This window comes from Poecilia mexicana, unplaced genomic scaffold, assembly GCF_051168715.1.
Source record: "Poecilia mexicana isolate PSO_F unplaced genomic scaffold, ASM5116871v1 scaffold_8, whole genome shotgun sequence".
Taxonomy (NCBI): domain Eukaryota; kingdom Metazoa; phylum Chordata; class Actinopteri; order Cyprinodontiformes; family Poeciliidae; genus Poecilia; species Poecilia mexicana.
The window spans coordinates 13,924,772-13,952,266 of NW_028263377.1; the positions used below are offsets into that span (position 1 = coordinate 13,924,772).

General features: G+C 38.0%; 2 protein-coding genes across 3 annotated transcripts; both read right to left on the bottom strand.

Moving 5' to 3' along the window:
* Window positions 1-945: 945 nt before the first annotated feature.
* LOC148158015 (rano class II histocompatibility antigen, A beta chain-like) lies at window positions 946-16,573 on the bottom strand. 2 transcript variants are annotated; one of them, XM_088008315.1, is made up of 6 exons: window positions 16,103-16,570; window positions 2,902-3,018; window positions 2,536-2,802; window positions 1,916-2,209; window positions 1,700-1,834; window positions 946-1,601 (listed from the first exon to the last, which is right to left on the bottom strand). In XM_088008315.1, the coding sequence occupies exons 2-6, from the start codon at window positions 2,951-2,953 to the stop codon at window positions 1,597-1,599; spliced, it is 753 nt and encodes a 250-aa protein (XP_087864441.1). In that variant the 5' UTR covers window positions 2,954-3,018; window positions 16,103-16,570; the 3' UTR covers window positions 946-1,596. The 2 variants fall into 2 exon arrangements, with proteins under 2 accessions (XP_087864441.1, XP_087864440.1); XM_088008314.1 differs by lacking the exon at window positions 946-1,601 and having other exon boundaries at window positions 1,686-1,834; window positions 16,103-16,573.
* LOC106903617 (H-2 class II histocompatibility antigen, A-U alpha chain-like) lies at window positions 4,206-5,736 on the bottom strand. Its single transcript, XM_014967555.2, has 4 exons — window positions 5,479-5,736; window positions 5,158-5,400; window positions 4,797-5,078; window positions 4,206-4,693 (listed from the first exon to the last, which is right to left on the bottom strand). The coding sequence occupies exons 1-4, from the start codon at window positions 5,588-5,590 to the stop codon at window positions 4,563-4,565; spliced, it is 768 nt and encodes a 255-aa protein (XP_014823041.2). The 5' UTR covers window positions 5,591-5,736; the 3' UTR covers window positions 4,206-4,562.
* Window positions 16,574-27,495: the final 10,922 nt, after the last annotated feature.

Below are 27,495 nucleotides of genomic sequence, written 5' to 3' on the forward strand. Positions count from 1 at the left end.
TGCTGCCATGATTCTAACACACCTGCGTAGCTCCGCACAGCAGCAGCAGGTCTCCTTCACAGGTGTAAACCCAGCGCGAGCGTCGTAGCGCTCATGTTGCCTTTAAAGGCGGCTCGGAAAAACAGGTTACAACATGTTAACAACGGATTAAACAGTTTTAACTGCTGATAAAAGTGACAGAGGACACAAATATGGGAAGTGTGGAAGCCTCTACTGTATCAAATTGACATAGGAATAACAGAGAGTTGGCCATTCTAAGGTAAAAACCCAGCGCATGCAGTATTCATGTTTTTTTTTTTTCATCCAGACGGCTTCCCGCCCCCCCTGCAATGACATGGCGCCCCCCCTAGGGGGCGCGCTCCACAGTTTGGGAACCTCTGGTGTAAGCTGTCCTGCGGAGGCACATTTTTCTCTTTATTTGTAATGAAAGAATCATTGCTAAAGAAAATGTATTTATTTTTTGTTTTCCAAATAAGAATTGTTTTGCTATGGCAGATTTGTATTTGTATTTGCCTAAATAAAACAAGTTTTTAAGTTATTAAGAACAAAAGGCCTATATTTAATTTTTTTTCCCCAACTATATGTTGTATTTCTAGAGACATTTTTGAATTTACGTCAGGTTCAACTCGCAAAAGGAGAACAAAAAACAATCCGTTCCTACCACAGCGGGAATGAATTTGAGATGTCTATCAATGACGTGCTGCATTGTGCAACACGTCTGATTATTCCATAAGGTCAACATGATTTGATAAAATACACTTGCTTTTGTAGTCTGGCGTATTATAGTTTATTCAAGTTATGTTTTTAAATCATTCTTAGTTTGTAGATAATATTTAATGATTTCTTTGAAATAGATTTGTCTGTTTTTTTGAGTCATTCTTGTCTCAATATCTCAGATCATCAAAGCATCATCACAGTGTTGTTTAGATCATTGGCCACATGGAGTCTTTTCTGCACAATAATTTATTGTGAGATTAAACAGATAAACAGTTTCTTCACATTTTTTTACATTGTTGGCTTGAAAGCAGTTTTAAGAAGCAGTTTTTATAACAGTAGTGATGTACTGGTGACTATACTAGACATTTCCATCCATCCATTTTATCCATGTAGGGCTCCAGCTATGAGGTGACTATGACCATTGGTCACTGGGTGAATTGTCATAACTATGGAAAAGTTAGAGAGCAAATAATCTTCCACAGCTTTTGTAGTGAGAGAGAAAGATGGAGCATGAAAGTGAGAACCAGTAAACTTCATGCAGGAATTGAACCAAGCAAATGTTTCCTGCAAGGCAGTAGTGGTACAAAATGTGCTACAGTGCTGCTCAATAAGTCATACAGAAAAAAAACAAAAACAAAAAATGTCTTAATCATGTCCAGCTATAGAAAAGTAAAAAAAGCACCACACAAATAACAAATGTCTGTCAATAACTATAAGAAATATAAAATTTGTGCACTATTTCCTAGAATTAAAAGGCTCAGATACATTCACAGGTTGCATAAGTAGAGCATCTTGGAGGACTTGAGGGGTTTTTTTTTATTTGTTTTTGTTTGTTCTACTAAAAGGCAATCCAGGAATGACCTCCACAGGAATCAGAGCTCATTCTGTTAAAGGAAAGACAAATTTCATTAATAATAGACGTACCGTAACATTTTAGGTTTTTATGTAGTTTAGATTTTCTGAGGTGTTTACATCTCCTTACCTTGGCGGATAGAGTTATATACAGCAGACTTTTTCTTGTGGTAAATAAATCCAGAGATAAAGATAACCAAACCAAGGATCAGTCCAGACAGTCCAACAATAATCTTATTTTTTTCTCCTTCAGGAAGTGAGTCGTCTGAAACGGGGGAAAGAGAGAGTAAACATCATATATTGAATTATTTCCATGTCCGTATCTGCATGACAATAACAAACTTACTCCAAACAATGATCCTTGGCTCCGACAGAGTGACGTGTTCAACCATGCAGCTGATTTTTTCTCCTGAAGTCGGTGTGTACTCAAGATAAGAATGAAACTGGTAGTACAATTCTCCAACTGGGATGGCATCTGTGCTACTGACCCCTTCAGTCACTTCTTGGTCATTTCGCAGCCAGGTTATTTTAATTTGCTTTGGGTAAAAGTTATAGGCACTGCACACAAGCATGGCTGGATGTCGACCGTCTGGCTGTTTCACTGATTTTAGCCTCATGGTGGGCGTTGTCGACAGATTTCCTAGAGAAAACGGGTTATTATTTACGATTTCTTTCACATTAGACCTTAACTTTTACTTTTCTATAGTGTTCAATGTAGTGCATAATATCATAGCCAAGTCATTGTGAACATAGAAACATTTTCTTAAAAATCTACACAGAAATTGACACAAAAGTTAATGAATCCATTATGAATATTTTTTTTACTTGATGTCATGTAGAAATATAAACATATTTGTTCCTTTGTACATTGCCGTTAAATGGGGATACATAACATCACAGTCTCAGCCCCATATTGGTATATAAAGTAAAACTGAGCTTCATATTGTTAAAAAGAATTGCTCTTACTGATGGCTTGTATGTATTCTTGGTTCTCGTAACACATTAGCCTCATTTCCGTTGCTCTTTCAAGGCGATCCAAAGGGTCTTTGTTCCAGAACTGTGAAGCCACAATTGCATAATTTGTAAATCCAATCCAGTTTCCTCTTGTGCTGTTGTACTCCATCATCTTTTGCTTGTTAAAACTGGCTGTAAGGATGTATTCAATACTGTCAAAGTTTGGACCACTGAATGAACAACATGCTTTGATTTGGTAAAAATCTTCCTCTGAAAAAACTGCAGAGAAATGAGAGAAATCATTTTTAATACTTTTTAAATTAATTATTACGCCAAGCCTTTAAATAAACACAGAAAGGTTAAATTATTCAAACTCACCTGGATTTCCAAGGCATACAAACAAAGCAAACAGAAAATTGTAAGCGTTCATGTTTCCTCAGCAGTAAAACGCGACGGGGGCAGAGCTTCACTGCTGTGCAGAGGTCATCTGCTTCACTGCTAAGAGGAAGTAAATGTAGTTATGCCTTTTACAAATGCCACACTTATGCCACATGCACACACCCACGCACACCCCCCCCCCCCACACACATATATATATATATATATATATATATATATATATATATATAAATTGCAACTTTGTTGTACATTACAGATATATAATTATAACATCTTCTAATCAGACAGTCAGTTTGAGAAAAAAAATACTATCAGTGGATATCCAACTTTAGTTTAATCAAAAATGCCTTTCTAATACTTTAAATTTTACGTCAGTCTATTAAAATCCCTTTGTGAAGTGAAACATGTTAATGTCATACCTAATGAGTTTGCTAATGTTTTGTGTTTTTTGCTTCCATTAGTTTTATCTCCGTTTTAATTTACTTCCATTTCTTTTCTGTTTTAAGTCCTGCTTCCTTTGTTGAACCGTTAGTATGAAACTTTTTTGCTTGTTAGTATTTCAGCTTTTTTGGTGTTTCATCTCTTCTTGAATCCTGCATCTCTTGATAATTATGCTGACACCAGTCGCAGTCATGTGCTTCATAAAAAATAGCAGCCATATACGTAAAACAAGTACTATGATGAGGAAGTATCTGTTGCATTGTGATCACTTTCTTACATCTGAGGTCAAAGGTTCTTGGGGGGATGTACAGAAAACAATGGAAACATATCTTGAGTTCCTCTATTTATGGTTTGGAACCAAACTTCCTGTTTCACACCCTACTTCCTTTACATCTGTTCCTTTTCTTGGCTGCCATTTATTGTATGTTTCACTTGACTTTGTTTGATTACAGCTACATGTCACCCTCCAGCAATATGTAATAAGACTTATCTGCTAGGAAAAAGATAATTAAGACTCATCAAACCTAACACAATGTTGGGAAGAAATTATAAAGAACAGCGCACACGCTTTTAAGATTTAAGATAGAAATTGTATCAAGGGGAGTAAATGTGATATTCTTGAACTAAATGTTTCTTTTTCATTAGTGTGAGAACATTTATTACCCAGCAAAAGATTTGTAAATTTTCCAAGATGAGAAATTAGTATTTCTCTTTTTAGTTTAAGATTTCCAGGTTTTCAGTATGACTTGTTTGTGTTAGCCATCAAAATGATAGATTTTATTAAATAAAAGATCAAGAGTTTGCATTATGTTTTCATTAGGCAGTGATGATTTAGAAAAAAATAAGAATATTGTATTAGTTTAATCCCAAATTACTCAGGCATGGCAACATTTACACAAGTGGTTACACACTGAAAAATGAATTTAATGCATCAAAGGTACAACTTTAGCGTACTGGCCACTCAGTTTAAAAACACGTTCGACACACACACCAATATTTTACAGTACATACACTTATTAAACAATTTCTTTTCAACCTAAAGCTATAAAAATGAAAAAAAAAAAGAACTTTAATAACACCTAATTTCATATGAATTAACAATGACTCAGAGAACATTAGTTGCAAACAGCAAAAGGTCCCAAGTGATTTTAAAAAGAGGAATCCTAAATGAAAAACCTGTTTGCAAAGCCTGACAGTACCTACACTGTTACACAATACTGGTTTCCTTTCACTAAAAAGAAAGTTCCTGCAGCAGTTCCAAGAAGCCCAAGAATCAGACCAAGTGCACAGAAGACGGTTGGACCCACACTCATCTCCTCTGTTTCAACATCTAAAGAAAAAGAGAACAGGGGAAAAAAATATTTGAAATTCAAGCTACAACACCAGTAGAGACAATTTAAGTCTTGAAGCTATAGAAAAAAAGACTTTCTCACCCCAAACCCTGGTCTTGGGTTCCTCCAGGGCTTCATGTTCCACAGTGCAGCTGTAAATGTCTCCTTGCTTTGGAACAAAGTTCAGGTAGGAGAAAACATGAAACGTCCCGTCAGAGTTGGAAGTAGTTTTGATGAAGGGATCTTCCACTGCCACCTCTTTGTCATTCTTGGTCCACCTGATGTCGATGGCAGGCGGGAAAAAGTTGTTGGCAAAACACACAAGACTGTTCTCTACATCTTCAATCACTTCGTCTTTGGTGTAAATAATCACTTCTGGTGGATCTAAAAAATAAATTGGGAAGTTATTTCTTACAAGCTTGATTTATGACGGCTAGAAAACTTAAAATTGAGCTTTACCCACCTTTAGCCCTTCTAACATCTGGGTCTGGTTTCCATTGATGTATATCTTTTAAACACACACGTTGGCATATTTCTCCGTATTTGTATGCATATTTAGATCGGACACTACTTATTATTTTGTCGTCAAAGACACTGGCGTTGTTTTTAAAATCTGCATAATACAATTCATCGTCGTCCAATGTCACATAGAGCTGTGTGTCATTTGAGTCAAAGCATCCATAGGTAAAACAAAGTTGATGACCTCCTGCAGAAAAAGTGTTAAAAAGTGAAAATTAACATTAAAAAGGTAAATAAGTCAATCAGCTTTATGCTGGTTACTTACCTGCAGCACCGACGAAATGTGTCCCAAAGAAAAGCAGGAGAAGTACGGAGCTCAGATTGTTTAATCTCCAGTGGCGTCCCATCATGACTCTCAGTCGGTTTGTTCTAAACATGCAGTGAAAACGTGATTTCACCAGACGGACTCAGGTTCCTGCAGGCAAGAGCTTCCTCATTCCTGAGTGTGAAATAGACACTTTTGGCCGAGGAGGAAGCTGGGTCCAACAAAAATCCTGCTGATTTATTTATTTTTTGTTGACAATTGTTGCTACTTCCAGTTGTCGAGAGTACTGCTATAGATGTTCCAAGCTTGTATTTCTGGGTAATTCATGCAGAATCGACACAGATTATTAAAGAATAAATTAAGTTTCATGTTGAGAAAGAAATTCGTTTAGCCTCAAGTTTTCATAAATTTGGAAATTATATACAAGTAACTGACTTAGAATTTAGATACATGTTTATTTTTTTTTTTTGTAAAGTGCATTAAGATGGTATTTTTGGGGATTTCATATGAAATCATTAAACTAGATTAAACTGAATTATTTAGTCCAACATTTCCACACACTGTGCTTTGATAGAAATTAGCTGTTACAACCTCGCAGCGCAGCTTCATTTTCTCACAGGGTTTAAGACCTTTTGATTTATTCCTGCTTTTGTCTCTCTTTCATGTTTTGTTTTTTCCTTACATTTAACATTCCTACTTCTTGCATCTTGTACTTGCCTGGAAAAGCCACAAAGAGGCTGCCCCATAACACTGCCCTGTTGTTTATTACATATTTGCTAATAACTGTCTGGCAGATAATCTGTGAATAAATGGAGCTCCTCTGCCTTCTCCCAGTGCTTCCAGTGCTAGCTGCAGAAATATAATTTTGTAGGCTTAGACAGAGGAGACACATGCTCAGGGAAGAGTCTGTAGTGTACAGTGAGCTAATGTCACAACAGCTGCAGAATGGTTTTACAGCCTCCTCTCACTCTCTCTTTCTCACTCACGTTCACTCACAGGCAGTCAGCTGCTGATATTTTGTGAGGACAGCAGCACATCATGTTTGAGTGTGAAACTGCAGGACATAGGGAGTGAGAAGCAAGGTGACTCCGTTTCACGGTTCGTTTTAGTTTACGATAACACAGAAACATAAACTCTTTTTTCATAACTTAAAAACAGAAAAACACAAGATTTACATGCTGGTAAACCAACAACTGCATATGTTAATGGCAGGAGATGAGAAAAAGGGATAATTCATTCCTCTACACACCTGCAGGTCATGTTACCAGAAATACCAAGCGAGAGTTGTTGATTTAATATTATTTGAAAGAAAAAAGGTGCATGTGAGGCGTTAATCTTTTGAAATCTGTACCATAAACGTCTCCAGAATACATATGAAGGTCTTAGCTCTCATAAGAAGGCACATTTATTGCTTTTTACTTATACTGAGAGAGCATCAGCTTTTCTAAGGAAAGCGTCTTTATCACAGGTGATGTTTTAGAAGAAAAAACTTTACTTACCTATGTACAGAAGCAAAAATGTTTCTTTTTCTGTTTAGTGGAATAGAAACACATTTGTCCTTATGAATCAGTAACTCTCATAGTTGCAGAAATCCAGGAAAATAGGAGCTCACAGCAAGGTGCGTCATAGAAATCTTCCCCATGTTTTCAAATTTGTTGTTACAGTATGTACAAGCTGGATGTGTATTATATATTCTTTTTTAATTTTTTTAAATACTAATTGTCTTGTTTTTAGAAATAACACTATGAACAATACAAAATCCCTTCTTATTTATTTTATTTTTATTTTTCCCCAGCTGTGGCGTGTGTTTCTAGTAACATCTTTGGTTTCACTTCAGGTTTTGGTAAAACTGCAAAACGAAGAACAATAAAAAATACCTCTTCCTCATTCATTATAGAAATATAAAATACCACAGCTAAAACAGAGGGAATAAATGTTATATACTGCTTTGTGTGGTGAAATAATCACCACAAATCTAAACACATTTCTTTTTTTTCAGAAAACCGCACAACGAATCTGTAAATCTGGTTCTTGATGTGGAAACAGGATATAATGGTTCTTAGTGTGCATTAATACCAACCTTGGTTTACTAAGCTGTAGAAACAGGAAAAGTGTATTTTATTATTAGTTCTGTATGATTTCCAGACACACAAACATTCCACGAGTTGCAAAGTCGCCGTCAGCACACGAACGTGGAGCATCTGGTGTTTTCCACGAGATTTCTCTGCCAAATGTGAACTTTCTAGCGACAGAGGCGCTGCCCCAGATTCAACAGCTGTTCAGCAGATTTTCAGGACTAACTAAACACATCATAAATGATCAAAAATAAAACCACTTTAATTCGAATTGAAAAATCGTATCATCGGTTCTGCGCTACACACAAACCTTGACCAATGCAGTGATTTTCACCACCTAAGAGATTTCTCTTTACCTGCGTGCTGGAAATGTTCCCATGGCTACCAAAGACACATTCACCTGATACGCCACGAGATGAGATAATATGCGCATATTTGGATGAGTTCAAACATCAATTTGTTTCACAGTGCATGTCTGTGCCGTAGTCAGTAAGCTGAGTGTGCCACAGCTCAGTGAGACCAGAGCCGTTTGGTTTCATAGATGACGTCTGTAAAGTGAAAGTTGGGGAATTTAATTGCATTGAGCTAATTATTATTTTGGAGAAGCTGGCTGGTTTTGTGTCAGCGGTGTCACCTCGATGCTCTTTGAAAGGCTTTCAAAGGATCAAACGATAATTACGTTGGTCGTTGACTGAATCGGTCGCATCGCTTGCTTTGATTTGAGGAAGGAAATTAATTAGCGCCACACAAATGCGCTCCCCACCCCCTCAGAATGAGAGCGTCAGAGAGATTAGAGCCTGCATTAGTGTGAATTCAGACAATGATTGCTGTGCCTTTCAGACGAAGTGTCAGCTATTTCCTGCACTTTGAAAGGTTTAAGATGAATCCCTTTTCTCATCATACAAGAACCATTTACCTTTATCAAATGTTTTTTATTTTTTTATTTTTAAACCAAACGTTTCACTTGCTTTTATGTATTGAGAGACTAATGTAGTAAAACTATCATTGCCTATGAATAACAGATTTTACGCAATCTTTGCATTTAAAAATAATTATTCTGTCAAGAAAACAAGGGAAAAAGATGCCATGTTCTTACAACAGAGTGGTGGGGCTGGCTGACAAGCGGTAGTGTTGCAGAGTTGAACTATGAGAAGGGGGAAGATTTCCCCATGTTGCATACCAGACTTTATTGAAGTTAAAAAATTAACAAGCCTACATCTGGCTCAGGAAGTAAAAATGGACCGGCCAAAATGGGGAGAAAAGCAGAAAAAGGGTCATGGAAGGCATCAAAATTACACCTGCTAGCTCAAAGAAGGACAAAACAATAATAAACGTTTCAATTTTTGTAGTAAATTTCATTTACTGTGTTTCAACAAATTTTTGAACAGATATTTAAACTGATTGGAATTTTTAAAGCAGTTATCTGTTCAATCTGTGTATTTTTCTGGTTTTTACTTTTGGCTCACATACTTGAGTTTCTGATTGGCTAGCTGTGGAACATGAGCCAGAGGGAGGAAGTGAAGTGTGTGTAAAGTGGAAAAGTATAAAGAAGATAAAAAAAAAAAAAACGTACAGATGTTTTGATTAAGAGATTTTCTGTCTTTTAAACAGGCTTTAAGTGATACATAGTCACTTTACTTTTATTAAAGTATTCAAACTCAACTAACCTTCATATGCCACAATTTCTGTTTGTCCTCGGCTAAAATTAGCATGTGAACCTTTTTTTTTTTTTTTTTGCTGTGGCTCATTTATTATTCAGCTCTGAATATCATTCAGTACAGTTCATAGAAATCTTATGCAAACAACACAGGATAAGGTTTTCTCCTGCTTTAATAACTTAATATTAACTCTTTCGCTTAGAGATTCGATCAATAGAATATTGACGTACTATATGCAAACGTGTTATGAATGACAGTATGCAGCATGCAAAGAAGGAGAAAATCTGCTGGTATTTTACTTTTTTTACAAACAAATAGGTTCACTTTAGCAGCGCAAATGAACATGGCAAACACAAAACGCGGTTGCACTGAGAGAGAAATACATTTCAAAATGCTACGTCAAAGAACGATTTGGTGCAGTGGCATTTATGGTTTTATAAATGTCACTGCAGTTTATTTTTATCATCTTCCTCCCGAGAGTGCATTTAATTTAGAAAATAGCAAACGACTAATGCATGTGACCACATTATCATATGGACGCTCTGATCACAGACTTAATCCATCAGCAGTGTACACAAATAGTCCTGATACTCTGTGATCACATTATGGTCCTGCATGCCCAGCTGCTCTCCTCTTCTTACTTCTGTCCCACAACCCTGACGGCAGACCGAGTGTATCGGCACAGCTTCTGTTCTCAGCAGCCATTGCTTCCTCCTGGATGGACTGGATGTTAGCAGTAGATGAAGTTAAGAAGATAGGAAAAACTCTCATTTAGACAGCTAACCGATGGAGGATTCATAGAGTCCTGTGTAGATTTACACTTCTACAGATTTAACGTAGGGACAGGTGACGTCAAATATTATTTTGATTTGAGGTCGGATGCGTTTGTATTTTTTCAGATGAAAGAAAAAATAGAAAGTGTGCATGTAGATTGAGTTTTTGAGGTATCAAGAAGTAAAAGAATAACAATAACAACATTAAATATATAAAAAACATCTGTTTTTAATAAGTCAACGCTTAGCACAACAAACCAAAAGGCTAAAGAATCAATTATAGATCCAGATCAATTCTCTTTATTCCACTTTTATATCAACACCTATTAACCTGCTCAGTTACATTTTTTTTAAAATAAATTTTAGATAAATTATGTGATATTTTCAGAATATTACTAGTATTACTGTGTTAATATTTTATATCACATACTATTTCCACTGATTGCTGTTTTCACAGCTGTGTAGGCCATCCAACTCTTATAAAACAGTTCTGAGCGACCTCGCTCTGGCACAGATTAATCTCATTTTTCTAGGTGTAAACTTTCAGTAGATTATAGAAAAACACATCAAGCTCTCACTCTGTCCTTCTCTATCCCAACAAGTCAATTAGATGTTTATTTTTCATTGCAAAACCTTAGCACAGGAATATTTGGTTATTAACTCTAAACCAACTACAGTATTACAAATTCCTTTGAGTTTTTTCTCAGTGTGAATCGATACGACTTGAATTGAGTTCATGAACCAGCTGGAGTTCGCTGGGTTTGTTTTCTCCTTGTCTCTGTCATTTTGTCCTAATAATAAATGTTTCTTTGTTATTTTTCCTACCTTACCTCGCACTTGGCGTCTGCCTTCTATTGACTGCATGCCCATAAATTAATAAGCATGCACTCAAAGCGCAGAGTTCCTGTCAACAACCAGTTTCCTCCGGGCCCAGCCACATACACATACACTATGCAAACACAATCATGGACTCTCACTGAGTCCTGATTATTCATCTTACTTGTCAGTGCTCCACCTGACAAACTACACAGGCCTGACAGCTCTTAATTTAGTGCTGACTATAAATAGAAACATTTTGACCCTCTGTGTCTGCCAGATAATAAATGTTGCTGCAAAGGAAAGTCATTTCTGACTTGCTTGTCCTGTACGCCTTTTTACGTTGTCACTGTTTCTTAGGATGTTACCGTGGCAACCCACTCTTTTTTTTTTGTTTCCTCTGCACATTTCAAACAAGCATACTTTCCCCATTTTGTTTTATTTGATAGTATAATAATAACAATTAATTATTGTTAATTGTTGAGTGAATCCAGCATTGAGGTCAACAGATTGCATAAATGTTTATCCAAAATGCTGAGAAATTTATGGGAAGCCAAAAGCTCTGAAAAACAGTAAATATGTATATATAAAAAATAACCAATAACTATTAATTCTTGTCATCACTAACCCCATTATGAAATATCTTCTAACTCACTACAATTCATTAAAACCTTTTATAGCCTTTTTATTCCATTTGTCAACAAGGTCAGATAAACCTCCAGATGGCAATAAAGTATGGAACATATTTTCATCGATGATTTAAAAAAAAAAATCTATGCAGTAGAAATGTTTAACAGGAAAGTAGTGGTGATAAAACTAAATATATTTGCATACCTTACACAGGCAGATATTAACCATTAATATGTGTGTTTGTACCCGATTAACCTTGGAGGAACATGGGGGGGCAGGAGTTTATCTGCTGCACCCAGAGGTCCAGAGACAAAGTGCAAGTGTCATTTCAGAGAAGACGCTCTAAATGACATAAAGCTCTTACCATAAATATTAGTGAGGCCAGCAGTGATCAAACACAGCTTTGGCAATTTTATACAAGGAAGGACTTGGAATAATGTTTCATATGAGAGATAACCGTGAAAGAAATCTTCTCAGCAAGAAATCTTCTCAGGAAATGTGCAGAAAATTGCCTTTAATAGAGTCACCATAAACTGAGGCGAAGTGTTGAAGCACAATTTGAGGACAACACCAGCGTTTCAATTATCCTCACACCGGGGACTCCCCCAGTCTGTCTCACGAGGCCAGAAACTGGCTGCTGCTTCCCCGCAAAAATCAGAGGAAGCGAGAGCAGGAAACATCAAACAATCCACCTTTTCTAAGACAATTAAGAACACATTGTATAAGCGTTTTATAAGCCTCAGCGCTTGCAGAGAGATTTGTGTAAACTGGAACGTTTTGTCACTAAAACGAAGATAACTAAATTTCAGCTGGTTTAGTTTAAGCAGAAACTCTGAAGCAATGCCAAATCTGTAAGAAGGTAAGACCAAACAACTGTTTGTAGCATTTCTCTGTGCTGTGTGCATGCAGTGACCTCACGCTGGACAATTTAGGAGAGTCTCTAGAAGGTAATAATTTGAACTCTGCATGGGACTGCTTTACTAATCCACCCCCCCTCCTGTTCATGCTGAATATCTAAAACCAAAACTGCTTCCTCCCGGAGAGTGTGTCTTCTTGTCTTGCCTTTAGCTGCTAAACTTCATTATCTTATCACATTGCTGTCTTTTTTTTTCCTGGTTAAATATGTGAATCTCATGTTTTATTGCTGTTGATAAAAATCTAAATTTACTCGAGTGTGATGTCTTGCTTGGCCTTTTAAATAAACACCTTCTAAAGTACCACATTGGGCTGTTTAACTTTGTTAGGAGTTTGCATGATCTCTCCATTCAGGTATAAGTTTTCTCCTTGATGGTGTTACTATAAGACCCTCTGTTGTTTCATAAAGATGATGCACCACAATGAGAAACCTGTTATAAGTTACATTTTGGTGCAATGCTGCATTCAGCATTGATGTTGTGACATCAATGCTGATTTACTGTATTTGTCCCCATAGCCTTTACCTTCCACTGAAATGAAATGTAAAACAAAAATCCAACCTTTAATTTGTCACTAATTTCTCACATTCTTTTGAATTCAAGATCAAAAGAGCAACTCGGTGTCAACTGGTCATCAGTATCAGCAGTTTTAATGAGGTAACATCTGCTATTACCAGCATCAAACGGAGAGCTTAAATCATAGCCAAGGAAGAGCTTACGGAGTACTTTGTGACCGTTCAACATGAAACACTCATAATTCATTTTCTGCTGACAGAGTGAGGTAATGCATGAAGTAGCCTCATAAATCTCCAAACCACTGGCACAATCAAAAGGAAACATCTGGGCTGCAGAATACAGCTCTGGGTGTCACGACAGGAGCTTTCTGCCGTGTTTTTCTTTTTTTTTTTTTTCTCTGCAGCACTTCACTTTCACCGCCTCTGGCAGTTTAATGATGAAGACTATTGATGTCTGCAGCAGGTGAAGCTCTTTTGCTGTCTTGTCATGTTGTTAGAGGTTTTTTGAAAAAGGAGCCTCTGGAGGAGAATCTGACTGGTGAATCTTAAGAATGCACTGTGTTCGCAAGGAAAGCAGTATAAGAACAACACCGAAACCTTAAATGAACTCAAACAAAAATACAGCCTCAGGCGATTGTGGTGATGTGTTTTGTCATCTATTCAATTTCTGCATCAGCACCAAGCTGTGCTTTATGTAATTTGAACCAATCAAGGTGACTCTACAATGATAAGCAATTTCTTCGGATTAAATTGCAAAGGACCTATACATTTATCTATTTGCCCTCAAGGTTTACATTTAAAGCCACTTAGAAAAACACACAGAAGTCTCATTATAGCTTAGCAGTTTCCTTGTGTGTTAAGAGTTGATACAAATCCCCACAGGTGCACACTCCGAGAGTGTGTTTGCGTGACGGGACAACGACTGTCCGCTCGTCTGTGTGTGCAAGCAGCGGCGTATCTGCTGCTAATAGATCATAAATGTTCATTTGCCAAGTCACTGACAGATTAATAGATTCATTTGACCAGCATTATGGTTATTACAACAACAGATGTAACTGTTTTCGTCAGGCTGTGGAGTGTTGCCGTGTGTTTCATCACTAGTGGAGCGAAGATGGGACACAATCTGCCTCAAGACAAGAGGTGATGAAGGAGCATGCTGGTAATTAGAAACATGAAGCTCCTAGAAAACACAAAAAAAGGGATCCAGGATCAATAGACCTTTAGAGGAAGCTGGTAAACTGTCTAGTTAAAAGCATCTGGGGATCAATCTAGTTTTATCCTCCCTCGTTCTACCAGCTCTGTCAGGGTGATGTATGGCATGCTAAACTTTGCAAACCTTTGCGTCAAATTTTCATTAACACTCCCTAATTTTGCCATCTATTAAGTTGGACTTAACCATCTGCAGTCAATCTTATCAAAAAACCCAGTGTTTCCAAAATATCCCAAAATACATTAATATCATAAATCATTAGAAAGTATAACAGGAAATGTGGAAGGCGATACTCGCTGTAGATTATCCTAATACGACCAGGTGTGTGCTTTAATTTTACTTTCTAAATCACTGATTTCATACATAAAGCCTGCTTGCATCCCGACTGACGGAAACACAGTGGCCATAAATTTAAACGCTAAAAACACTTCAGCTCTTACAACCGTGAAGCTCGATGCATGTTTATCAAATTTTATTGTCTAAAACAAGACAAATCTTAGAAAGGGTTTTCTTCTTTTTTGCTTATAAAAGCATGACACGCACTTCCATTATTCCCCTTTGACTCTGAAACCCCTAAATAAATAAAACCCAGTATGTGTAACTTATTCTCAGTATATAACACAGCTGTTCTATGAAGGTTCTCAAATTTTGGTGAAAACCAAGGAAAACAGCGGACAGATGAAGACAAAAAAAAAAATAGTAACAAAAAAAAAAAAAGAATTGGGCCATAAAACAATATTCAAATATATTAGAACATCTCACAGAGCACTCATCTGAAAATAGAAACAGCATGTCAAAACTTCAAGCACACTTAGAAATAGCCATGAGAGGAGCCCATAATTACAGAAACAATCAGTGGAAACGGTGTGGAGGAGCGAGAGCCACAGCTGTCAGAAACATGTCTGCCGGACAACTATTAGTCTTGCATGCCACAAATCAGAATTTGCGCTTTACAAGGCACCTAAAAGCACACAGCACATGTGGGAAAAGAAACTCTCATCAGTTGAGACAAAAATGTACATCTCTGACAGAAAACAACAACAACACCCTATTCACCATCTTTTTAGTGAAAAATAAGATGGTGGCACCGTCATGATGTGGGGATGCTTTTGTTCAAGATGTAAGATGGAGGATAGATGGGCTAAATGCAGGACAAGCTTGAAAACACTAAAGATTTAGTTGGACCACAAACATACGGCCAGAGCTACAGGAGACTGACCCAGCCTCGCTGTCTTTACAATTTTAACTTTTGAGAAAAGTTTAATTGTTTTTTTTTGTTGGTTTTTTTTATACCATAAAATCACATTAAATTACATTGAAACATGTTAATGTTTGATTAATGGTCGTAGCAAGGCCGGGTGTTAAAGGAGACCATTAGCGACGTGAGACTGGAAACGGACACTCAGCCATTTCTAACCTGAAACCACTCAGCATCACACTCGCTGCTCAAGTCACATGAACCAAGGTGCAAATGGAGGTCAAACAACCTGGAGAGGCATGCTGAGGGCTGCGTTATGTCAGAGTGAGAGAGCTGATGACACAGGGCAACACCTCAGTTTAGTAATAGCAGCAGATTAATACAGATGACTTCCTGAGTGAGGTATTGTTTTGTTGCTTCACACAGGGGTGTCCGATAGATAGATAGATAGATAGATAGATAGATAGATAGATAGATAGATAGATAGATAGATAGATAGATAGATAGATAGATAGATAGATAGATAGCAGCTTATTCAAATGCTGAATTATAAACTGAAAAGCAGCAATAGCGCCACCCCGCGACTACTACCTGATTGCAACTCAATTGTAACACTGCTCTGCTGCAAAATACGAAAAAATAAATAAATAAATAAATGAAAAAAAAAACGCATAGCTGGCAACTTTACAACAATACAATACAACAGATAGAACTACCCACCAGGGAACAGATCTGCAGCTGCGTGGTTTTTCAGCACAGATATGCAGTGAAACAGTGAAACCCAGCAGAAAGAGCAGGATGCACAACAGCGAGAATGAAAGGAAACTTCCCCTACCTCCTCCACTGTCAGAGGCATGCAGATGCGGTACTCCTTCATCAACATCGTCCCCGCGCTAAAGGTGATGGGAGACAGTAGGAAGCTGCGTCGGGTGAGTTGGAAAATCTCCACAATAAAGCCCAATACGATCCAAGAAAAACAGTCAGAAAATCCCGCTCCACTTCTCCAGCAGCCGCCGTTCCGCAGTGCCGAAGCTCCTTTGCACTCAGCAGCTTGTGAACTGCAAGTTTCTTTCAAAACACTCAACCACCCCTTCTCTTCACCCAGTTCTCTAAACTAATCCATCGGCATCCATTAAACAGCTGATGAGGCAAAAGCGCACGAACAACAAACTCCGCAATAAGTCCCTTTTACAACGGCGTTTAGCTGGCGCTCTGGTCCAGGAGTAAAACCCAACACTTCCAGACAAATAAAAGTCTCCACACGCTACTGTGATGAAATCTACCAGAATGCCTCCTTTTCTTTAGTTTTTCTCCGGCAGCTCCGTGCGCAGATGCGCGGCGCAGAGCAGCAGCAGCAGCAGCACCTCTGTGAAGCGCGCTGCAGCAGACTGGACCAACATGAAATAAACGCATATGAATGAACATTGTGGCCATCATAAAATATTAGAGGTTCAAAACTAAACCAAGTCCACTCACATGTCAAGCATTACAGTCAAATGAATCATCAATTCAGATTATTTGATTACTTAAAATGTTTATTATTGCTTAAACACTTTCAATGAAACATATTATTTTGAGTGGTTACTTTTAAAATTTGTTTGATAAACTGAAATAATAATTTAAAAAAATGCAGTACAAAATGAGCAAAAGTAACAGTCTTCTCTGTTTTGTGTTCTGTTTTTTTTCCCTTTCTTTTCTTTTAATGAACAGAACCTGATCTGGAATGATATGTATCCAAAGGTATCAAATCAAGACGCAGCACCTGGGAGTGCTTCATGCTTAAGAAGCACTCACAAAAATCTTCAGTTCCTTTTTGTTATTTTTCTGTCCAATATAAGATGCAAAGTGAAAAAAATGCATTGCTTAAATTGCAGACCGACCAGTTTTACAACACTTAACGAAGATCCTGAAGTCTTTTTTAAACCATTTTTTTAAACCATAAAGAGCTGCAGTACCCGGCTCCTCCGGTAGATGTCCCCAGAGACATTTGAATCTAAATGGTAGCAAAAAGACATTTCTTTTTTGTTTGTTGTTTTTTTTCTTTGTTTTCTTACATTAAAGGAATTTACAGCAGCATGTGTTTCTTAACGATGCAGTCTTACTAGATTATCAGAAGGGCAGCAGAGAGAATTTATACACTCTGAGGAAAAAAACAAACAAAATAATAATAAAAAAAAACAGAACTTATCCCATGATGAAATTATTAAAACCAAAATGTATTGAGTTTTTAGTTTTAAAATATGGATTATGCATGAAATAATGTACACCCCAGACATACCGACACACTACTCATGCATACCTTATATTTATGTTTTTGGACAGCGGGAGGAAGCTGGAGTACCTGGAGAGAATCGACGCACACTCAGTGCAAAACGGCGCTGGGTTTGTGCTAAAATGTCACAGAAATAAATTTGACAAAAATATGAACTAAATCAAACATTTAGTTTTGAAAGCTACGGAAGTAGAATTTATTTACGTTTTTAGATTTTGGAAATACAACTCTTTATTTTGTAGAACGATACCAGCTGAGTGAGTCTTCTCCAGAAAGTGAAGAAAAAAAGATACACAGAACATTTAAAATTACGGAGCATAGTTTGAAACCAAAAAACAAACTACCTTTAAAAGCCTTACCATTGCTCCTCTGTTTTTCATAAAAGCATTCAGAAAACTACATGACTACACACATGACTTTGGAGCTGCCGTTTGCAGCCCCCTTTTGTAGACGACCCCATGGTTCAGCACACCTGAGTGAAAGTCTTCATCAACATGATTACCCCATTTGAATAAAGGAGGCAGTTTGACTGAATTAACGGAGACGCGTCTGAAACCCTGTCTCGTTTTCCAAACACGACAGTTCCCACTTCTGAACTCAAGAGGGCGCTTTGTACTCAAACTAATGGTGCGTTTGCAATTATTATACACAACTGATATAAGGACCAGGAAGGCAATTAGGCAGGTATCCAGACTAATATGCCCTAGAAACATATGAGTGTGTCCTCCCCCGTTGTTTGATAATGTCAGAGTTCTTTCAGTTCTATCCGTAAAAAATAAAAGTTCACAGAACTGGTTCCATGAATCGCTGATCATTATAATAAAGAAAGGTGTGAGAAGAGGTCACACGAATATTAATCTGCTTTAACATAGATATGTTCAGCATTTAACTGAACACTTTCACGAGTTCTTGTTGAAAGCCTTTTAAACGAGTCAGGCAGATCACAGAGTAATAAATAAGGAACAGATTATTATCTTTATTTAATCTTTTAAATGCAATAAGTTGGATAGTGAACAAAAGCTTGTGCATGCCACTGTTGGTTATCTTTACCTCATTAGTATGCCTGGATGGTTTCAGTTGCACACACACTGAGTGTGTGTGTGTGTGTGTTGGGGGGGATGAGGATTTTCTCTTGGAAGCTCGTGGGATTAATGCGACTAACGCCAGAATATTTGTACAAGCAGTTCTTACATGTTCACAGCCACACATTTAGTTTCACACACACATTGCAGCTTGGTGCCAGACAATGGGAAAGAAGGACCGTAAGTTTTAGTGTGAAAGCTCTTCACCTTTTCTGTGCTCCACTCTACAAATTAAACACACGCACGCACGCACGCACGCACGCATGCACGCACGCACGCACACACACACACACACACACACGGGAAAGACGAGCATACACACATATACTTTCTTTGACAAATTAGAATCACAAGCAATTTTGGGAGGAGAACAACAACAGACTCACCTACTGCCCCTCTGTAATTGGATTTAAAAAGGAAAATCATTTGACATTATGCTTCTGTGTATGTCATGCCAAACTGATGAGACCTGCTACAATTAGGTAAAAAGACAAACTCAATCTGCCACACACACACACACACACACACACGCACACACCGACACACACACACACACACCAACACACACCAATCCCTGCTTATTTCAGCCAATATCAGAGAGCTGGCAGCGAGGAGAAACTGTTGCTAAGAGACCCGGCTTCCTCGCCTCTTGCCGTTCAACATCATTAGTTGGCCTTTACAGTCACTTTTCTAACCACTCAGCCCAGTCCGTACGATGTTCCTGTGAAGGAAAAAATAAAAAAAGGAGTGCACCTCTCTGCTTTGACAATCCTGTGGGTGTTTCCTGTGACCAAAAAGAAAATGCTTTATTGAAGCCACAAGTTTTGGAAGGGAAATAGGTGTGTGTGTGAGTGTGTGTGTGTGTGCGTGTGTGTGTGTGTGCGTGTGTGTGTGTGTGTGTGTGTGTGTGTGTGTGTGTGTGTGTGTGTGTGTGTGTGTAAGCAGCAGCTTAATGACCGGATTAGCACTAGGTGAACGAACGGAAGGAGGGTCTGATGGCAGCGGATGGAAGTCTTCATTACTCCTAATAGTGTATTTATTGCCTCACTAATAGGACACAGTTTATCCACACTCAAAATGCAGCTGCTGCTTTAAAACCCCAGTGAAGTGCAAATATTTTGGTTTTGTTTAATTCTGTGAAAGTTTTTATCGCCTTAAATCTTGATGGCAATTGCTAAGCTTTGATCAGAAGATGCCGGTCGTGACTGTTTGGATTTGTTTTATGCTCGTCTTAAGCTTTTAAGCTTAATATATTCACTTACTGGCAAAATTACACAGTTCACCCGATCTGATAATCATTGACAAATTGTGAATCTTTGTGTTTTGCTTCGGAGCTTCTCCTTTCATATTCTTTTCGTTTCTGGTAATTAAAATAAAGCCGTGCTGACTACATGAGTTACATAAAGAGAAGAAGTACAGCAGCACGGCTTTTTGATTCTAGCATTTAACAGAATTATAAACGTCCCTTAAACCTCGCTAGGCGAGGTGCTAGTGGCTGGGATATATTTGAACGGAAGTATCCATCTGCGTCAGTCTCAGCCTCCACAGAGTGAATGATTGCAGCTGTTCAGCCAATGCAAATGGACCCGTGTGTGCAGTCCTCTGAAAGGCAACAGCACACAGGCTTTGGTGATGAAGGTAAATGTAGGTCAAAGGGTAATTTTTTTTAAAAGCAAGCGTTAGCTGAACGGGACACAACAAGAACTGATTGATCTGGGGAATCACGATTTATGGAAAACACTGAAACAGAAAACACCAGGGGACCATTCTAGGATTTCCAACACAAACGAATGACCTTGGAAATGACATTGGTATTCACACACGTTCCTAAGCATGTCCTATAAGAAGTCACTGCTTTGCGGGTTAAAGGATGGCCTGTTGTAACAGCAATCTTGATTATTTAGACAAAAGAAAGAGTAAAATTGTTATTTATTTTTATTTTTATTTTTTAAGTGAGATTTCATGACAGATTGTATGATGGCAAGCTGGAAAGGCATTTCCAAACCTTGACACATCCAGCTCTATGCTTCACAGCTGGTGAGTATTTTCCTGGAATGCTGCAGTTAGTTGATTTTTTTTATGCCAAATATATCCTCTGTCCTGATACTGCTACCCGAAATAAAAATGATGCATTAATATTTTTGGGGGTGAGGGGGCTTGAAACATTTCAATGATGAGCTGAGAGAGAAGTAAAACCCATCCCATCCATTCATGTAATTAGTTCTGCAATATAGATACTGATTCCAATAACTCCCAAGCAAAAGGAAAAGGAAACATGATTTTCAAAACTTTTAACTAAAAAAAACAAACAACATAATCTTATACCCTTACACAATCCCACCAAACAACTGCTTTGCCGTGTCCAAAACCGACTTAAAACAGATTGCAACCACTTTTTACAAACAGTAAGGGACCTCAGCTCCCTCCTCTTGTGCACAGCTTCACTGTAGGAATTGTGCACATTATGGATTCCAGATGGGCAAGGCAAGGACAAAACGAGATCATTTCTGCAGAGCAGCACTGTCCTTTAATTTCCTTCAGATGCATCCTGAAATCTACGTTAATGCAACCCAAAACCAAGCAAGAATCGTATTCTCTTGAGTTTCCAAACTCTCACAAGCTGCTGTTAAAAGAAAGGTGATGCAATGGTGAATGTAACCCAGTCCCAACGTTTGAGAAACATCCTGCAACCTATTGCATGTTTGGATGTTTGTTGTTGTTGTTGTTGTTTTTGTTTGCAGGCTTACACCGTTCTATTTTTCCTTTTTTTTTTAACTGTACTTTGTTTTATATAAAATAAAGTTAAACCCTTTAAAGGATTTTTTTATTGTTCTTGTAGAGGATTTTAATTGTTTTCATATATCATAAGCTAAAACTTGTCATTGTTTGCTCTCTAACTAATAAGATATCCGTTCACTTTGTGTGAGATAATGCAACAAAAACTTATTGATTGTAACAGCTGAGTGACATGTCGTGACACACAGCAATATCAAAATCTAAACATGTGAATGATTTCCTCCTCGACTGTGTATTTTCCACCCCTGGGAGTCAAACGTGTAGATAACTACTGACGATCGGTTAGATACAAATATGGCTACGTACACAACACACACACACACACACACAACATACAGGGAAGTTCAAAACGCTCTCCAGACACCCGCTTGGCACTCTGTCAGATGCACAACAACGAGTTGGCAGCTTATACCTGAGAAATGACAAAAAGGGGCAACAATGACAGCCAGTGAAAAACAATCACCTATGAGAGATTCTGTGAGGTGAGGTGACAGAGTTCAGTCTAGACTGAACTGCAGTCTGGTGTCTGCGTCCCTTTTTGTTGCTTAAAGCCTCAGGAAACCTTATTGTCACCGTGAGAAGTTTCACAAGGGATTTTCAGGGAGGATCCCAATTCAGACAGAGCTGCTTAGGCTGGTGAACAATGAAAATTTGAAGTGTTTGATAAAAAAATATTAATATTTACTGAGCAAATCAAAACAGGCAGCTTAATTGTGCAACCCAAAAGGAGGGAAGGCAACGCGTGGTGAAATGTTTGACTTGGCTGGACACTGAAAGCAAGAAGAAAGAAAGGCAAGGAACAATTGAAGAAAAATATGTTTTTCAGCCAACTAAAAACTCTGGCAGTAGCAAACTGAAACCCTGTCTGGATAAAGTACTAAATGAAGCTGATTGATCTAACAGTTAATGTGTAAAAGTGAAATAAAATGACAAATTTTGGACAATTTTGATAGAAAAGCAGAAATGTATGATCTTGTGCTTATTTCTACTCTAAATCAGCCTTGACTTTAAGTTGATCTGTTGTAAATAGTGTGTATTTTTCTGTTTTTAAATAAAATTTCATTTGTCTGCTTTGATCCATTATGCATCCATTTTTGAGTACCCGGTGGTCCCTCAGAGGTCTCAGGGGGCTGCTGCTTATCTTTAGTGATCTTTGGGCGTCAGTTTGTCAATCCATCACAGTGCAACACAGAGACACAGAGGACAAACAACCATCCACACACACACACGCACACACACACACACACACACACACACACACACACACACACACACACACACACACACACACACACACACACACACACACACACACACACACCACACACACACACACACACACACACACACACACACACACACCCACACACACACATGCACTTATAACTGAGGGGAACATGAAGTGGTCAATGAGCTGTGGAAAGATGGAGGATATCGAGGGTAAAGGTGCCTAACTCTAAACCTTGAGAACAAAAATCTGGCAATATTTTATGCTCATTTCTGCTCCAACATACCTGAATCAAATGGATGGGTTGTTATCAGGTGTCTGACCTGCTGATAAGTGAACTGAGCATGCCTCTTGGGGAAGGGATGCATCTAAAAGTTTCAGGATAGTTGATATAGTTGGTCACGCCAGATCTAGAGAGAATCCACACATATGCAGGGAAAATAAAAAATCAAGCTCAAAGCAGAAAGACTCCTGAACCTAAGACCTGCATCTGTGTCACCATGGAGCCATGCACAAAGCTGTGCACACATATTCATTTCAAATACAGTAGATATAAACCAGGAAATATGAATAAACCAGTAAGACAAGAATTCAAACAGCAAGGTAATGATGATGTTGATGAGAAGGCCTTAGTTTTAAACATAGTAAAGTGATGCAGAACAATAAAAAAAACAAAAGAGCCCATCTCTAAATTATAATAAGGAAGCTAATTTGTCATAATTTTATGACAAATATTAATGATGATATTCAGAAATTAATTCTAATTATTACAGAGTTTGATGAAGTGCAATCAGAGGCGCAAGAGTCTTCTTCTGGTAAATACCGGAAGACGTTTTGGCCCAGCAGAGTAAATGTCAGGGCCATAAAAATCTACGGAAAATCAACACAATTAGCGACGTTTGCTCAAGGGTGGTCGTCCTGATTCGCAGCGAATGCCAGATCGGTGGAACAATGAGCTTCAGCGCACTCATCCCCAATCAGACGCAAGTATGCAGATAACAAAAGCTACTAAAGACCACAAAAGTGCAACATCAAGTACCTTTCATTGCTTTTGAATGTGAATAATTTTCCCAACACGTCGGGAACAAAGTGCGCCTCGGCCGCCGCGCCTGCACCCGCGCTTATCAATCATGCCAGCGCGACCTTTTTGGAGTGCTGGTTGATGCTTCAGTGTCGACACTGTTTCCATGGTTACGCCAGCAACCAATCTGCATCTCAGATTCCCCCCCCCCAACGCTGGTCAGAAACCAAAACATGTATCCGGTGCCGGTTGTGATGATGGTTCGTAGACCAGCATTGCAAAGCAGAAAAAAGCTACCAACCCTGTGAAAGAGGGGGCTAGTGTGTGCTTTTTCACCCAGGTAATTTGAGTCTTCCCATTTCCCAATCTGGTGGGTCAGAGAGCCACTGAGGTGTCATGCCTATTTCATCTGGAGAAGAAGATTGTCTCTTGCATAATGTATAATAAAATCTGGACTTATTGCTGGTGGGGAGATATTGCTGTGAGAGCTGCGGCATTCTTTTCCATCCTGGGACTCAGCTTGCATTTCTCCTGGAAAATTAAACGACAAACGCTCAATATCACAGCTATCAGGGTGTGATGTTTGGAGGAGGGGCGGGGTGCATTCTGACATGTGCATGTGTTTGTGTTTGTGTGTGTGTGTGTTTGTTTACTGCTGTTTATGTGTGTCTGTTTTGTGTTGATGGATGCATCGCATGTCTTTCCAGGCTTTTACAGAAGAAAAAAAAATATTTTTTTTGCTTCCTCATGGTGGAAGCAGGGATTCTTAAGTCTGGTGATTGTTCCCTCCTCACTGCTGCTTCCATGTCACTATGGAGACACTGGTTGCTATACATCAACCAATCAGTGGAGAGTAAAGCATGTTAAGGGTTTTCCTGATCAAAGATTCTTCTAATCCTTTGTTTTTTGCTTGTTAAAGTTTGTTTCTGCCCGTCTCTGTTTAAGTCTATTGCTAAAGTAAACAAAATAATATTTAAAAAGATCTTAATGAGGAAGATTAAACATCCTCGGGGAGTTAAAAAAAAAAAACAACCTTCTAGTGAATTCTCAAATGGTAAGATTAGTCCAGCTACAGATATGGATGTTTCTTCTTTTAATTTGGACTTGAATAAGTTGTTTCCCTCAGTGGAGAAAAAAAAAAAAGAGCTGACACCATTTTTATACATATATAAAAAAAGAAATCATTACAAGTTTCAGCAGATGAACTGCAACTAATCCATATACTTTCTCTTTAATCAACAGAAGGTAAAATGTAAAAATACATTCTAGAAATTTAGAGAAACAATGACACAAAAAAACGTACAAACCTAAAAGCTTTACTTTTTTTTAGCTGTCACGTGAACTACCTGTGAACGGTGATAACACTGTCTGATCTATCTAATATCCTCTTCTTCATCACCTGCCAAAATCGTATGTTGTCCCATCTGTCTGTTGCACATCTCTGCTCTCCAGCTCTGCTCATGTAATGAATGCAAGCACAGAGGGGGAACAGAATTTTACTGGAAATGTATCAGTTTAATGATCCGATGAGATCCTGGAAAAAACATTATGTTCATTAATATTCTTATTTCAAACAGTACAACTGTGTCTCGCAGTGTATTGTACATGTAGAAAATTGTGAGATGCTCATCAGGTCTAATACGTAGGACTGAATCAGACGCGACTCTAAAGTCTCACTCTTTCTGATTCCTACTGCATCCCACTTTATCACAAGTTTCATTTCTCTGAGGAAACGTCTTACAGACCGGATGAAAGTGCTTCAGAATCCACGCTGGAAACTGTTAAAAGTCATTTATCTGGTGGTGTGTTTTCAAAAGCTAGCTGATTTCCTCTGAAGCTGCTGCTTACTGCCAAGTCTCACTGTTTACTGGTAGCCTTGCTGTTTAGTGCCAGTCCTTGTTTATGAAGTGTTTTATTTACAATCCACATAAAAGATTTTAACAGTAAAAGCAATAAAAGTTAATAAAAATTGTTACAGTCTTTTTTAGTCTTTTTTTTAAAATAAGTATAGCAATAAGGTGGATGCTAAATTTGCTTTAGAGTCAGACAGGCGATTGATATGTCTCCTGTCACATATCATCAGGATCTGTTGTCAGTTTCATCCTCGATGTTTTCATTTATTTGTTTTTTTTTATTCACATCACAATTTCTGATTCCAAGAACAAAACAAACTAACAGGAAGTATGTGACAAACACAGCAGCATTAAAAACAAGGTGAGATCATTTAGTTTACATCACTGCTCAGTTTCACTACATAGAAAAAGAAACAGATTTCTGCCCTTGATGTTCTTCGTGAAATAGATTTAAGTCTAACTCAGAGCCATCCGCACTTTAAAAGGATGTTTTTAGCTGTTAACGCTCATGTGGCCAGTCGTTCACATTCTCCTCCCAGGAGGCTCAACAGGCCATTATCACCTGTGAGTACCAAAACAACAAATTCTGCACAGGGAGTCTGAGGCAATGATGCCATCTTTAGTAATATATAAGCTTTCTCTCCCATAGGGATACCAGTTGTTAGAATATAAACATGTCTTGTCTGGGGTTTCCTAGCTTTTGTGACTATCTGCCCCCTCAGATTCGTCCTAATCTGATAGTCCAGAGTAAATGGAGAGACAAAAACCATTGTTGACAAAATCCCCGTTTAAGTTTTGCCACAAACTATGTAAAGGGCACGGTGAGGAAGATTATCTGATCAGATTTAGACAAATTGTCTAAATATAGTTTTCTTTTAAGTTCCTTAATCTTGAATTGTGAGTTTGAACTTAATGCTGCAATTTAAACCAAACTTTTATTTCACAATATGCAAGAAAATAAAGAAAACTGCCCTCGCCTAGTTAAAGATCACACATTTCTCTAATATCAAGTTAAAATAACTACTTATTTTACTTTACAATAATTCAAATTCTTGTTTCAAATCGCATGAACAAAATTCAAAATAATGAATTTTATTAAACATCACAATGCTGAAAAAACATTTCGTGTGAACAGGAGATTATTCTCAAGTTTTACAAACTGTCACTTGCTTTGACACAAACACACAAGAGTCAGACCAACGTAACACACGTCCATCTCAGGATGCAAAAACATGCCGCTGAGCACACTGGGAAATCGTTTCCACTCCTGTCTTTTTTCTTTTTTTTCAGTTTTATTTTTAAATGCCGACCTAAAAACTTTCCTTTATTGAACTCTTGGCGGTTTTACCAAATTAACCAAAAGTTAACTAAACTTACACTGTAAGTTTATCTTTCAGAAACTCACACATTTAGGTTCAAAATCCAACACTCGCTAAATTTATTTGAATTAAAGAGTAGAAGATAGTAGACAAAACTAAATATGGCTCAAATGTTTTACAGTGTCAGGACAAATAGGCAAAACATCATCAGTTGATAAAAACAGAGTTGTTTTTTATCGAGAGGAATTAATTTTTCCAAGGCAGTGGTGGAAATGTAGTACTATTTTATTCCGCTATGCTTTTTCCCCCCAAGGTAGAAAAATAATAATGTACACATATGTCAAAGTTTAACTTAATGGCACCCACACAACAGACATTTTTATAACCCATTATGATTCACGTGGCATTTTATGCAGAAGTCAGGTAGGGCAGACGTAAACAAGCTAATGGAAAATAAAAATAAGGCGGAGGAAGAAGATGAAAAAGGATCAGTGGGAAGACGTGAAGCTAATAAGAGCAGGACAGAGATGGAGGAGCTGACGATCTTACAGGTGGAGGCTAATGAATTCATCTGCTGGGCTCTGAGGTGTTGGCAGGACTGTGATAAAAGTTTTCTCCGCGTATGTGCCTCCCCCCTCTCTCACTTTCACCTGAGGA